This window comes from Mus musculus, chromosome 15, assembly GCF_000001635.26.
Source record: "Mus musculus strain C57BL/6J chromosome 15, GRCm38.p6 C57BL/6J".
NCBI lineage: Eukaryota > Metazoa > Chordata > Mammalia > Rodentia > Muridae > Mus > Mus musculus.
The window spans coordinates 84,072,462-84,084,702 of NC_000081.6; the positions used below are offsets into that span (position 1 = coordinate 84,072,462).

Below are 12,241 nucleotides of genomic sequence, written 5' to 3' on the forward strand. Positions count from 1 at the left end.
GTGAGGAGCTGGCAGAGGACCAACATGCCTCAGAGACCATGACTATGGCCACATTGAGTGGCAGATGTTTCTGGGACTGGCTGTCTCCTGCTGGCCCCATCCCCACTGGACAGCCGTTACAGTCCTCACGCTCGGCTACCCTCTCCAGACCACTGTGCCAAAGTCACAGGAGACTCCCGGGGCTGCACATTGGGACTCTTTGTCAGAGATGAAAGTTTTCTCCTTGTGGTCCCAAGAGTGTTGGAGAGACTACGGGACTCTAGGGGGTAAGGGAATAGCATCCTCTTGTTTCCCTAGGCTGTCCCATTCCCTGCTGGCTCACCCGTTTCCAGACTCTGCTCCTGCCTTTTGTTTACACCCAACAGTATCTCCACCCTCCCAGAGGTTGCTAGTTCTGAGCCTTCAAGGTACTTGCTCTGTTCCTCGCTGTGGCTCTTCTCATCTGTTCCTCGAGGAGTGGTTCTCAACCTGTGGGTCGCCGTCCCTTTGACAAACCTCTGTCTCCAAAAAATACGTACATTGCAACTGATAACCATGACAACAAAAATAATTGTATGACTGGGGGTCACCACAAGTTGAGGAACTGTATTAAAGGATCTCAGCGTTAGGAAGGTTGAGAACCACTGCCCTAGAAGAACAGAGAAGGGGATTGGAAGTGAGCAAGGATCTAGAGAGCAGAATGGCCACAACCGTCCGCAGCACTCAGCCTTACCATAGCAGGTGCTCCGCAAAGGACTTGCAGGGGAAGGGCTGGAGGCAAGAAGGACCGTGAGTGGCTCCACAGCACTGAGTTCTGGGCGGAGACTTGGGAGGAGGGGCACCAGGCACAGGCTCCACCTACAAGGATGGGAGGGTCTTCCTTGGTCATTGGGAAGGCCAGGAGCCAGCAGCTCGTTCATCCTGGGCCTGAGTTAGGAACTTCAGCCTCTACCAGCTCAACAGCAGCAGTACAGAATTCTGGGCTCTGAGATGTGACGATATTCATTCATCAGCTGCTGGTTAGGCAGCGCATCCCTGCTCCCAGGGCAGTCGCGTCCACGCGGGAAGGGGGATGCCAGGAGGTGATGCAGGTGTTAGGAGGCAAGCAGGGGTAGAAGTATAGAGGAACCAAGGAATCAATCCAGTGTAGGAAGGGATGCTGCCTTGGTGGAGGTGCAGGGCTGGGCAGCTCAGGGGAGGGAGGTGAGGATGCTAAGGGTCGTTCAGGCCGTATGGGGACATCGTCTGCCAGGGGGATACAAAGGACTCCTCTGAGTTGAGGCGTTGAAGACATGGGAGCACTCAGTTTCTAGGGTCAAAGGTCATTCCATGGCTATACCCAGACTGAGGTGCCACCCTGTCCTAAAACATGCCGTATGCAGTGTACAGTGATGGATAACATTCTGGGAAGGGGATACCAAGCTCTAAGCAGGGCAGGGCTGACTAGCTACACAGAGGACTTCCTGCGTAGGAGCCACACACCCTCCGCCACTATTAACAAACAAGAAGGTGGGTAAATCCATCTCCCAGGAGATCCCTAGGATGGGACCTGCTCTTAGTGGTGTATGTGACCACATAGGGTGGTGGTGTCCTTCCCACCCGACTCCCACCTCTTGGGCTGTGAACAAAACCACAAACTAAGCCCAAGCTGTGAGATGACAATCCCACTACAGCCACCAGGTGGCGCTGGCTGGCCTGCAGTTTGGGGATGGGCAGAACCTGCTAGGTAAGGGTTTTCCTTTACTTTTTGTTTGTTTGTTTGTTTTGGATTTCAGAGAGTCTCAGACTGGCACTGAATTCATGAGCTTCCTGCCTCAGGCTCCCCACTGACGAGCTGGCGTGGGGGGGGGGTGGGGGGGGCGGGGGGGCGGGGGGGGGAGACACAGTGCCGGGCCGGGTTTAGGGAAGGTTTTCTGTATCGTATTCAGCTTCCAAAGTGGTCCCCCTCCTGGTGGTGTTCCAGGCGATTGCAGAGTGAGCAAGATCATGCCTTAGTAGCTGACTATATAAAGTATGGAAGCCTCTTAGGGGCAGAGAAGCCCGGCACACCAACCAAACTGGTGAGGCAGAGTAGGAGAGAGCTCAGGACTCCTCGGCAGGAGAGCTGCAGCCGCCTGGGCTTCCAGTCCTTAAGGAAGAGCTGACACCTCTGCTGCTCCCCAAAAAGACTTTCTGGGGACTTCCTCTGTGAACCCAAGTCAGGCTACCACTGACCTGCACTCCGGGCCTTACCACAGGGGAACAAAGGAGGGTCCTTCTATAAATACTAGCCTGTGGCTCCACCCTTCTATTTGTTCTGCTCCTTAATCACAGTCGAGCTCAACGCTCCGACATCAGCACAGCCCTTCTCCAAATCCACTCAAGGTACAAGGAACCTCTAAGACACGGGCCCTGCCCTTACCCTCCAGCCTGAGTGGTACAGCTGGGGTGAGGGGCCCGCAACCTCACAGGAAACTTCTCAGCAGCCAGGGAGCCCTAGAAAACACCCTCCCGGTTAAACCTCCCGGGGCTTCCCCAGGCTCTCATGCTCTAGGGGGCGCTCTGTAAGCCGATGTCTGGCTCACCTCCATACAACCCCTGCGCAGGACATGCCCGCCCGGGAGCTTGCCAGCCCTGCTCTCCCCCAGTCTCCTAAGCCCAAGTCCTCCGTGTGAACTTACCGGCTGTGACATCAGTCTTTTGGGAGCTGTGTGTGTGTGTGCGCGCGCTGTGGTGTGCATACATGTTTACATGCATATGTGTGTGGGTGCACGTGTATACGTGGGGGCAAATGGTTGATGGCCGGTGTTCTCTTTGCTTGCTCCCTGCATTATAAGTTAAGGCAGTCTCTCACTCAGCCTAAAGCTCACCAATACAGGCTGGCCTAGCTTATCCTGTGAATCCCATCTCTACCTCCTAAGTGCTGGGATGACGGGTGGCTGCATTCACATACTGCTGAGTCCTTTTTGGTACCCCACGGGCTCTACCCACTGAGATATCTTGATCTCAACAGCCCCATGACATCGCTCCCGATCCTGAACTAACCCTTGATTCATTAATGAGTCTCCTTGACTCATCCCTGACTGGAACTAAAGCTCGGGGAGGCTGGGTCTTTTCTTGCTGGCACAGCCCCACGGCAGCGCTGAGGCCCCTGCATAAGCTGAGGGGTGATAGGTAAGGCAGGAAAAGGGCTCTATCACCCTGCTTCCTCAGGGCTCCCTAGTGTGTGTGCGCCAGTTTGGAAATGACTTAAGGACAGATCTTCTAAGCACAGCACGGGGACACAAAGATGACTATCCGGAGTTTGCATTTGCTCCCATAAGGCTGGGGAAGAGAGCCAGGAAGGACTTGATCAGTCTCCATCCCACCATGCCCTGGGCTGGAGCCAGAGGCAGACCCAGACTGCAGAGGTGGAAGAGATCTACAGGAACACCGGAATCTCTCACCCTTACTTTCACTTCCAGGTCAAAGGTCACTGAAGTAGTATATAGGCTTCAACTCTCACTGAAGTTTGCCTGGGGTAAAACAACCAAATTCTGCCTCATCAGAACCCACTCCTGGCGCTTTCCCACTGTAGCCACGCCCAGGGGACAGGGCAGGAATGGGGCTCACACTCCTTTGAGGAGAACGCTCAGGGACCCTCCCCCCCTCCACCCAGCACACAGACAAAACACACAAACAGGGGAGGTGTCTTTTATTAAAGATGCAGGCAAGCAGAGATTACCATGTGTGGTTCCAGAACATCCGTACAGTACTAAAAATAGAAAAATAGAAAGAAAATTTCACAGAAAGCAGCCTTCCTCCCCAGACACACAGGAAAGGCGCTGCCGCCATGCCCACCCCAGAGAACCATGCACCAGACCTACACAAGCTTCTCTCTGGACAGAGGTAATGCCACGACAACCAGACCCGCTTCAGAGACGGCCCAGAGCAGGCCCCTTCCACAGCCTCAGCCTCCCACTACCACGTTCTTCCCAGCCTGGTGAGTAACAGAACAAGTCGGTCCCCACAAGCAGCGATCTCCTGGTCCACCGCTCATCTGGTCAAATTCAAGCCCATAGGTGTGGGGGTGGGCAGCACACAGGATCATGGCTCCCCCCAGACACTCTTGAGGTCTAAGGTGCCCCACTCACACAGGTGGGCTTGCCAATCCTATCTGCACGGAGGACGGTCAACCTGCAGACTGGGTCTCCTGGGTGAGAGCCTCGCTTGGCACAGGTGGAGCAGATGGGACAGCGACTAGGGACTTTAGAACCATGCTATGTCCTGTATCTCTTGCCAGCAGGAGTGTGTCAGTCGCTGCCTTGGGGAGCACGTGAAGGCTGTGAAAGATACTAATTCTTGGTGCAGTCTGGCATCTGTGGGGCCTCTTCCACACCTACCAGTGCCTTCAGATGCCACCCGCAGCCTCGGGCCAGCTTCCCTGCCGAAACATTCCTTGGGCTCTTCTGTGCTGGGGCTGAGAGAGATGCGCGCTTAGAGGTGTTTCTGAAAACGGCCTGGGACAGGTCCTGGCTTGGTATCAGGATGGTTCCAAAAGACTGAACTCCACAGGCGACACCAACCTCTCCAGCTCACCCCACCCCCCAAACCCGTTCTTTGATCTCCGAACAAGGTAGGATGGCTGTGCCTAGAGAAAAGACTACAAAAATTACAGTGACCCCTGAGAGCTTCCTAGCATCCCGGCACAGCACGCTCCTGCTCCCCCCTGGAAATGCACTTGTATTTGGCTGACAGATATTTATTTCCGCTTTCAGTGAAAAGCGCTATAAAATAGTGAATAACACGGGGTGTGGGGCAGACATTTGCACTGCCCGTGCGTGTGGTATTGGCCACCATGTGGAGACTCAAAACACTATGGGCCAGGCCAGGCGGCTGCTGTAGACAGCATCCTCTCACTCCTCCTCGGCTCTCTCCACCAGGCTCGCCCCCTGCTGTTTCCAAGCAGCTTCCGGAAGTGTGTCCAGCGAGGAATAAAAGAACGCAAACAGGACTTTTAGCTAGTAGAGCGTCCGGGGACCGTGAGCATGCAAGTTCTCGGATTCTGGTATTATAGATAAAAGTCAAACGTGAGGTCACACTTCCCCATCTTCTGTTTGTACACTAGATCAAACTTCTCGTTCATGGAGACGGTGAAGATGTCCTTCCACAGCCCAACTCTTCCTGCAACACAGACCAGAATAGAGCTGGCTGCATCCACCAGTTTCAGAACAGAAGGCAGCCTCGGGACTTGAACTCTGAACTTGGTCTGCCAGGTGGGATGGACTACTTGAGCTAGACCAGTCTTGCTTGTGGTGAGACTCAATGGAACCAACTGCCCTAAGTCGGGGAGGGGGGTTGGTGGGAGAGCTTTCCTTCTGTCTCCTCCTGTCAACTACACCCCAGGCACCACACAGATCAGCACCTGTGATCTGAGAAGGACTTCACCTCCTTACTCCAGGTTAGCTCCCAGAACCTACCACAGCAGGAGTTCCTGCCATGAACCTGCCAGAGAGGAAGTGCTGTGGGCTAAGTTCACGCTCTGAGGAGTGCTTGACTAACTGCTGTTGGGTATTATTGGTTGCCTCTGGAGAATTTGCAAAAGTGAATATATATATATATATATACACACACAAATATAATATCATACCAAGGGCCAAGAGGAAGCTCTCATGAAAGCATCAAGGGTGGAGATTTCTAGAAGCCTGAGTTAAAAATAAGTTGGGGAAGGATTAAATGAATGAAATACCCATGGCATGAGTTGGCTTTCCAGGTTGGATACAAAAATGTGTCACTCAAAGAAAGAGTGAGTTTCTCCATAGCCCCTACTGCTGTCCTGGGCTGCCAAGAGCTGGGGATGAGGAGTGGGTGGGTGGGTGGGTGGGGTAGGTAAGAGGAGTGTGTGTGTGTGTGTGTGTGTGTGTGTGAGAGAGAGAGAGAGAGAGAGAGAGAGAGAGAGAGATTAGGAGTTTATATTCCAAACCTCCCATTCACAGGAGTGGTGAGCAGTTTGTGGGCTGGCTTTGTGCTTTTATGTAAGTGGGATTTAGGGGAGGGGAAAGCTCTAAAGTCAGAACTCTGTCATCTCTAACAGACAGCCCAGCATCGAATCTATCCCAGCAGGACTTCAGGTCTGCAGCCACAGTCCTCAGTAGCTGAGCTAAAACAACTGACACACCAGGACTTTCTCTTAGCTAAGGAGACATCATCTGTCGGTGTTGGAAAAGTAAAATAGAATTCTTCTTATCACCCTCTAACGATACCAAAGGGACCAAATTAGAAGCTTCTAGACCAACCACACTATAAATATATTTCTCCGTGATTATTATTTTTTTTTCCCAGCTGAGAGCTTGTCAGAGGAGTCACCCACCTGGTGCAGGATTTGGAATCAAGACAATTTATGCTGTGACATGAACCAAATCTAAGCAATGCAGCCGGCTCCCCGAGCCCCTGCATCCTCGCCACCTCAAGGCGATCTTCTGAGTAAAGAGGCAATGTGCTAAAAGAAAACAAAACCACAGAACTGAAATAAAGCAAAACCAAGGCCGACAGCGACAGAGCAGACGCCTCTGAAGGAGTGTGTGGGCGCCCAGCGGACCACACGTGACCTGGCGAGCTACACACAAACCACACACTCACCACGTGCAAACAAAGGGGGGGGGGCTGAGGAGGTGCTCCCAGAAAGGGTTAACAAAATATGGTGAAAGCAAAACCAAAGAATGGCAAATGAAACAATAAAAGACACAGCCATGGGGCAAGGGATGTGTTCTGGTGAGCTGCTCTCTGGAGGAACAGAGCCCATCCTCCTACAGCAAGGCCCAGTGTACTTGGCCCCTCGCCACTGCCTGTGGCCCCTCGCCACTGCCTGTGGCCGCTAGCAACTGCCTTTAGCCCCTAGCAGCTAGAACTTACAGGAACACCTAGAACGCACAGCTGTTCCAGGGCTGATAGAAGATACATACCTGGAGGCAGCCAGGCTGCAATCAAAGCCCAGCTTCTCTCTCCACCTCAGGCACCACCCAACGTCCTAAGATCTCCATCCACAGCTTCTCACCCTCTAGAAGTGTCCAGTTCACACTGCCGACAGCTGGCTGCAACCCTACCTAGAGCATACTCACCTAGAGTGGGCTTGTGAAAATGTCCACTGCTCTGAGACATCCCAGGATTTCAGTACCTGAGCTGCCCCACCAGGCAGCAGCTAACATATGCCTTGAAGAACTGGGAAACTGACTCAGTGGCCCTGGGAGGACTCCTGTCTGGAATATCACCCCCAAAGTCTGCCTGCCCACCAACTGTTCCTGCTACCATGTATGTGTCCTGCCTATATCTGGCTCTGACTACCCACGCTTGGCTGCCCTCAGGCTTAGCCATTTTGTCATGTGCGTCACTCAAACCCAGAAGCAAAGCCCCTCCCTGGATCAGCATCCTCTGGGTTAGGAAGGGAAGAAGGCATCTCTTCACATGGGCTCAATCTTCTAATCCATCATAGGTTATGACCCACAGCCACCAGGAGGAAAAGCTGCTAAGCCGCTAACCTGCCCTATATTGCAAAACACCACAGCCCAGCCTTAGGTCTCCTCTGTGGGAATGGCTCTGCGTAAACACACTTTGTCCAGAGCCTGAGCCAGCCCCAGCAGCTGCTGCCCCTTTGAACTGCAGCATCACGTGTGCAGGTGGGCAGAGCATGCCCTTCTCCTGGAGCACCATGCCCTCAATGGGCACTGGCCAGCCAGCAAGAACTGCTTCCCAGAGAGAAATTAATCCAGAAGGTTCCAAGCAGACACATACCCCGACCCACAGGCAGGGCCTCGGCATTGCAGCACTGATCCACCAGCTGGTGACAGTGCTCGATCAAGGACTCCAGCTGGGCCTTATCACAGGACACACCCAGGAATCTGGCCAGCTGCTCCACCATGGTCACCAGGTCCTGGAAGACAAGAAGAGAGAGCAGAGCAGTCCTTTAGAGGCAGCGTCCTCGGCGCTCAGGCAGCCAGTCTGGAAATCAACCAGGAGGGTAAGATGCTGATGGCACCACTCAACTCAAAACCTGCGAGTCTGGGATTTGAACCTATGGCTCTGGGAAGAGGAGGGAAGTGGGGGTGGGGGGTGGGATAGACATAAGAAGTTTTGAGAGCTGTGGCTCATTTATAAACAGCAATCAAGAATATCCCATCACTTGCAAGATCTAGCTGCCACCCAGCTTCTGAAATCCTCTGCACCCACAGGTGCCCCGGTGGCCCATGCCCCAGCCACCTCACCTACAGGAAAAATGAACAGAGGAAAATCAGTCCTACAAAGTTGCACACTGGACAAAGAACCACTTACAGGTCCCACAGTGCCACAACTGAAATCAGAACACAGCTGAAGAAGACACAACATGTCTCCCCATGGCAACCATGTTCTCCCTGGGAAATCCCAAGGAACCTCCTATTCCTGGTGGGATCCCTGAGCTGTCACTCCCAAGTCCCCAAAAGCCCACTGGCAGCTGCCTTGTTCAAACATTACGAAAATGCTGGAAGTTGCTTCCAGCCTTTATAGAAGGAAATCAGCACCTGGAGCCTCAGACAGGTTCCAGTTAGACATGGTGGCGTGTCGAGTGTGCTAACACGAGCAAAGGTGTGCCAAGGAACCCATGCCTCAGACCCGCAGAACCGCAAAGCCTTCCCCTGGTGCATTAGAGGATTCGGACATCCCCTTCCTCCTCCTTCTTCCGTCCTCCTGGATGTTTATGTCTGCATCCCTACAGAGACCCCTACCAAGATTAGCTAAGCCTGTCTGCTTGTTCAGCAGCATACAATAAACCCAATGAGTTTCTGCGTGGCTGTTTGTGCGGCACCATCAGAGTGCACCTCCCACCTGACCCAAGATTGTCTGCCTGTCTGTCTGTCATTTCTTCATTCCCCATCACGCCAGTTAGGTCAGTCCCTAACACTGTGCAAGGTCACAGCACACACTGGTTAGCTGACTTTTTTTTTAACTTCAACAGGCTGTGGGGGAAGTATCTGCTTCTCCATGGATTCCCGCAGCACCCACCCAGCGGTCTTGATCCTTGTGTCCCCACTCCTCTCTTCTCTGTCTCCTGGGAGCCGGGAGGCACATAGACACACAAACACACACACACACCAAGCTCTCAGACACAGGAATGGCATGTGGGCTACGTGAACAACAGATGTCAGAACAAACACAAAGTAAATAAGACGACACTGCACCTACCAACCCTGGCATTTCAAAGGAAAAAGAATGAGAGAAAAATAAAACTTGGCCTCAGAAGAGAGCGCCCAAGGAAAGGGCTGCAGCAGATAGCCGGATAGTTAGGATGCTCTACGGGATGGCTCCAGGCAGCTCGGCATCCATGCAACACCCTTCTGGGAGGATGGATGGACCAATTCTGCATCTGGACACACATTAAAGAAAACTGTTGGATAACTGCCAGGCCAAACTTAACTGTACACCTTACTCATCTGAGATGCACTTTCTTTCCATCCACAATCAGGGACAGGAGTGCTGGCCAGCCACCTGTCATTATCAGGGGAACCTCACTAGTGACAGACTACCTCTCAGGTTGACTGTGGGGATGAAGGGGGACCTTAATTGGGGCAACTTGGCACAGGCCACCGAGACAGGACTGTCAGCCCTGAGGCAGCTGTGGCACTAAGGGGGAGGTGGGCAGGGGGCTAGGGGATAGCCCCAAGAGGAAAGCATTTGCTACGCAAGTGTGAAGACCTGAGTTCAGATTCCCAGAATCTGATTAAAGCTGGATGTGGATCCATGCAGATGCAATGCCAGCGCTCTTACAGAGAGATGGGAGGCACAGAGGAGAATCGCAGCAAGGTCACTGGCAAACCAGCCTGGCATGCACCACAGAGGACAAAAGGCCCTGTCTTAAACAAAAGGTAGGACCTGATGTTGTCATGTCGCCTCCAAATGCGCAGTGCAATGCACACACCTCCATTTATTAACATGAACACACTCACAAGTACATGTACACACACACACACACACACACACGAAGAGGATCACCCAGCTCTGCCTCCAACACCAAGACAAAAAACATGCCCACCTACTCCACAACTAGAAACTGCAGATGCTCTCTCATGGCTAGGTTTTCTACAGTAAAATGAGAACTTAAATTCCTAAAAGATATAATTTTAGGGGCTGGAGGGATGGCTCAGTGGTTAAGAAAGCTTGCTGCTCTTCCAGAGGACCCAGGTTCAATTCCCAGCACCCACATAGTAGATCACAACTATCTATATAACTCCAGTACCAGGGAATCCAGAACCATCTTTTGGCCTCTGCCGGTACTGTGTCCAAGTGGTACACTGACATACATGCAGTCAAAACACTCATACACATAAAATAAAAAGGTTAAAATTAAACAAAAAAACGTAATCTCAGGCAGCAAGCACATGGCGGCACATGCCTTTAATCCCCACACTCAAGGCAGAGGTAGGCAGATCTGAGTTTGAGGCCAGCCTGGTCTAAAGAGTGAGTTTCAGAACACCTAGTACTACCCAGGAAAAAAAAATCCTGTCTCAAACAAATAATCTTAGCCCCCTAGTCTCCATCAAAGACCTCAGTAGCTACCAGTGAGTTTCTGGAAAAATATGCAATGCAGATTAGACACTAAAGCAACTGACTTCAGTGAGTGGTTAGAGGTGAGTATACCCCGTCAGGGGGCTCCTGTTATTAGCTGCACCTTCGGGGTGATGCTGATGCACCCTAAAAGGCAGGACACAAAGACCAGAGAGATGGTTCAGCCATCAAGCATACACACTTCTCGTTCAGGGGACTAGAGTTCTGGTCCCAGTACCCATGTGTGACAGTTCACAACTGGCTGTGACACTAGATCCAGGGGGGATCTGATGCCTTCTGACTTCCATGGGCACCTGCACCCATGTGTACAAACCCATAAACACGTGCATAATTAAATGATTCAAAAAAAAATCACACAGTAGTCATGTGTCTAACTAAAATAAGTCCAGGTACTGATGCTTGGCCCCAAGCTGGGGGTGCTGTTTTTGGAAATAGAATCATTATGAGGCCTGGCCTGGCTGGAAGAAGCCATCACAAGCCGTCACTAGGGGTGAGCCTTTGAAAGGAATCTCCCAACCTCTGGCCCCTCTTGGTTTCCTGCTCTCCATAGGGTAACTGATCCCTGAAGCATGCCCCCCACCCCACCTGAGAGTCAGAATCGACAAATCACAGATGGACTATGGACAGAATCCTCTGAAATACACCCACCCCCTTGTGGTTCTCTGCAAACGGGCATCTAGGCTACCAGGAATCTTCCCTTGGGTATGGGGATAAAGGTCAGGCCTTATTACCTAGGGATTCTCTCAGCCACCAGCAGCAGTTAGCAAGGCTGTAGCCTAATGCCCACTGCACCTCCTACAGATTTTCCAGCAGGATGGCTGGGTCCCATCAGGTAGCCAGCACCCCTGGGTAGGCAAGCCCCATGGCACAAACCTTCCCTCTACTTCTTCCCCTACGGCATGCTCTCTGGTACTCATGGACCCCCAGTGCATAAGCTCAGCCCAGAGTCAGTGCAGAGGGGACATCCAGGATAGCATATTAGGAGATAGGGTGGACACTACATCACCACAACCTCTATCCAGCCCTTTCCAGTGATCAGGAGCCATTGTCACCCAGGTCCCTTCACGAGCCCCTCACCTCCCCCCCAGCGCCTTCCAACAGGTTTCCAATCAGATTTCCAAGGCCATGTGCAAGTCCACATAGGCTGCCACGCTCTAACACACCTCCAGTCTCTCTGACCTCTGACCCAGCTCCTCCCATTAACCATCTCACTCCCCCGACACAGTGGACAGTATGGCTTGGCCCTGGTCAGCCCTAGTTCAGAACTTCAAGAGGACACTTGAACCCAGGTCACTGCATCCCAGGCCTGTGTACCCTTAGCCTTTTCCAGCAAAAGGCCTGCACATGCTTTTGACTCTCAGCACCTCAGCCTTCCTGTGGAAAGGGTGCATAGGTGTCTCCACCCTGCGGGTCACTCTCTCTCTCTCTCACTCTGAAAGCAGTGGCTAAGCTCCTGAAACCTGTCAGTTATTGATTTGAACACATGAGCACATACACACACACACACACACACACACACACACGAGGGAGGGGCCTACTGACAAGGTGGCCTAGGAGCAGACAAGACAGAGGTGAGAGGGCAATCCACGTAGATACACGAAGAACATTCTGGATGGCAAGAGCAAACGCACAGGCCTGAAACAGAAGCAGGGAGACAGGATCAAGTAATACCAAGGCAGTCAGGGAGGTTAAGGTATCCAGGAATTGGGAC

The 12,241-nt window shown here is 52.5% G+C and overlaps 2 protein-coding genes across 3 annotated transcripts in view; both read right to left on the minus strand.

The window, feature by feature from the left end:
* Efcab6 (EF-hand calcium binding domain 6) overlaps window positions 1–2,564 on the minus strand; it is a 208,314-nt gene extending 205,750 nt beyond the window's left edge. The window contains exons 1-2 of the mRNA XM_006521531.2: window positions 2,544–2,564; window positions 713–837 (exon numbers count right to left, since the gene is read on the minus strand). Coding sequence (XP_006521594.2) covers window positions 713–837; window positions 2,544–2,549 — 131 coding nt within the window. The 5' untranslated portion in view covers window positions 2,550–2,564. The remainder of the gene's footprint in view (window positions 1–712; window positions 838–2,543) is intronic.
* A 1,071-nt stretch (window positions 2,565–3,635) lies between these two features.
* Sult4a1 (sulfotransferase family 4A, member 1) overlaps window positions 3,636–12,241 on the minus strand; it is a 29,658-nt gene continuing 21,052 nt past the window's right edge. Inside the window, exons 6-8 of one of the 2 annotated variants that reach the window (NM_001356515.1) lie at window positions 7,726–7,864; window positions 6,308–6,436; window positions 3,636–5,121 (exon numbers count right to left, since the gene is read on the minus strand). In NM_001356515.1, the coding sequence (NP_001343444.1) occupies window positions 6,336–6,436; window positions 7,726–7,864 (240 nt within the window). In that variant the 3' untranslated portion in view covers window positions 3,636–5,121; window positions 6,308–6,335. The remainder of the gene's footprint in view (window positions 5,122–6,307; window positions 6,437–7,725; window positions 7,865–12,241) is intronic. The other variant, NM_013873.3, reaches the window with a different exon arrangement.